Source organism: Malurus melanocephalus, unplaced genomic scaffold (assembly GCF_030028575.1).
Source record: "Malurus melanocephalus ecotype Western Australia unplaced genomic scaffold, MMel_1.1 scaffold_2240, whole genome shotgun sequence".
Taxonomy (NCBI): Eukaryota; Metazoa; Chordata; class Aves; order Passeriformes; family Maluridae; genus Malurus; species Malurus melanocephalus.
The window spans coordinates 1-2,178 of NW_026625472.1; the positions used below are offsets into that span (position 1 = coordinate 1).

The 2,178-nt window shown below is 65.1% G+C and overlaps 2 protein-coding genes across 2 annotated transcripts in view; one reads left to right on the plus strand and one right to left on the minus strand.

The window, feature by feature from the left end:
- Positions 1-5: 5 nt before the first annotated feature.
- On the minus strand, positions 6-575 carry NDUFB11 (NADH:ubiquinone oxidoreductase subunit B11; the record flags this gene model as incomplete). The annotated part of the gene is made up of 2 exons (XM_057388650.1): positions 388-575; positions 6-95 (listed from the first exon to the last, which is right to left on the minus strand). Coding segments are annotated over exons 1-2 (243 nt in total), but the record flags the coding sequence as incomplete, so codon positions are not given.
- Positions 576-807: 232 nt separating this feature from the next.
- LOC130587677 (RNA-binding protein 10-like) overlaps positions 808-2,178 on the plus strand; it is a 3,587-nt gene continuing 2,216 nt past the window's right edge. Inside the window, exons 1-4 of the mRNA XM_057388652.1 lie at positions 808-918; positions 1,355-1,436; positions 1,759-1,915; positions 1,991-2,176. Coding sequence (XP_057244635.1) covers positions 1,420-1,436; positions 1,759-1,915; positions 1,991-2,176 — 360 coding nt within the window. The 5' untranslated portion in view covers positions 808-918; positions 1,355-1,419. The remainder of the gene's footprint in view (positions 919-1,354; positions 1,437-1,758; positions 1,916-1,990; positions 2,177-2,178) is intronic.

Sequence of the window (2,178 nt, forward strand, 5' to 3'; positions counted from 1 at the left end):
AGGACGATGGCGACGGAGATCCCGGCCAGGAAAACGGCGCGCATGTTCAGCGCGTCGGCCTCGGGGTCGGCCGAGAAGCCATGGTAGTCGGGATTCTGGGAATAGAGAGGGAGAATTCTGCTGAGCCCCTCTGTGCTACCCCAGGGGTGTCCCCCTCCCCAAATTGAGCCCCTCCCACCCATTCAGCATGCCATTAGCTATTCAAAACCACGCCTCCAGCCATGACCCCGCCCACACCCATAAAACCATGCCCATTCCGAGCAGACCACGCCCATTTCTTATTATACGACACCAAACCCCACCCATTGAGGCTCCGCCCCCGCACAGACCACGCCCATTCCTCATCCCAATACACTCCGCCCCTCCCGCTTTGCCCTTGGCCCCCACCTTCCTCTGCGCCACCAACATCGGCTCCTCCTCGTGCTCRTCGGCTCCGAGCGGCCTCGGCAGCGCCACGGCCCCGGGAGTCCCCGCCGAGCGGCCCCGCGCCCCGCCGGGCAATGCCCGGAGCGCCCGCAGCGCCCGCCACAGCGCCGCCATCTTTGCCCGGCCCCGCCTCTTCCGGTCGGTCTGACCAATCGCGACCGCGCTTTGGCGCAGCGTCCCGCCCCCGCGCCTTACAGCCAATCACAGCGCGGCATTGACACTGTCCCGCCCATTCTCTGCTAGTGGCTCCGCCCACTCTTGCGCGGCAGCCAATCATAGCCCGCCGCAGCGCTGCACCCCCCCCGTTTATTGTACTAACCAATAAGAATACGGGTTTTGCAGATTGACGGGCGCGAAGACCAATAGAATCGCGGCGGGGGCGGGCGCGCGGGCCGGGCTGGGCTGAGCGGGAGCGGCGCCGCCATTTTGGTGCTCGGCGGCGGCGGCGGCGGCGGCGGAATTGTCCGGGACGGTCCGGGACGGTCCGGGAAGGTCCGGCAGTCCGGGACGGGGATAACCGGGAGGGGCGGGGCAGATCGGCCCAAGGCGGGGTCTGTGAGGCGGGGCGGGGGTGACCGGGAGGGGCGGGGTTAACGGGGATGAGGTGGGGCTGACCGGAACTCCCGCAGCGGGCGGGTTTGTGAGGGAGGAGGTGTGAGGGCGTGAGGGCGGAGCTGGGAGATGTCAGAGGAGGAGATACTTGCATGCTAATTAGGGGGCGGTGATTTGCATGCTAATTAGGGGGCTGGGCATGAAGGGGGGGGTCTCGTTTGCTCGTAACCGGCACAGGTCCCAGTGATCCCCAGTTTATCCCGGTTCCGTCTCATTTTCTCCCCCGTTGTGCCTCTGGATTTCCCAGTTTATCACAGAATTTTCAAGCGGTCAAATCCCTCCCAGTGCTTCCCAGTTCATTCAGTTTTTTTTCCAGTGAAACCCGGTCTCTTCCAGTTCATCCCAGTCAAACCAGTTGCTGCCCTCACAGGTGCTGTCAYCATGGAGTACGAGCGCAGGTAGGAGGAACATGGAAAGCCCCAAAACTGGGGATTGGGACATTTGGGGAGCTCTCAGGSGACACTTGWGKACCCTCATGGAAAGAAACTTGATATTTTGAGGACTTCAAATGGGCAAAGTGACACTGGGGGCTTTGGGGAGGGAGGGGGCCCACCAGGGGACACATTTGGGGACCATTTAGGGGGAAGGGGACATTTAGAGACATTAAAGGAATGAGAAGTTGGGGACCACTGAGGGCAGAGAGGGGTTTGGAGACCCTCAAGGCTTTGGAGCAAAGGCTTTGGGGCCACCTGGGGACTCTCTGACCCATCCCCTCCCCAGGGGTGGCCGTGGGGACCGGACGGGGCGTTACGGGGGAGCCCCGCCCCCCCCCGAGGATGGCTCCCGCACCCAGCGYGACCACGACTATCGCGACATGGACTATCGCGGCTACGGGGGCCCTCCGGACGGACCCCCCGCTGCCGGGACCCCCCCGCAGGTGGGTGTGGGCTGCTGTGGCGGGGTCACCCTGCCGTGGGTGCCGGGACCCCTGTGACACCTCCCACCCTCCCAGGCGTCCTACGAGAGCACAGAGCCCCCCCGGAAGAGGGAGCCGCCCCGGGAYCCTCCCCGGGACCCCCCGGCGGCCACGGTGCTGCCGTTCGGCGCTGACGGTGATTACCGGGACCAGGATTACCGGGAGGGCCCCGAGGAGGAGCCGCGCGCCAGCACCATTGTGATGCTGCGGATGCTGCCGCAGGC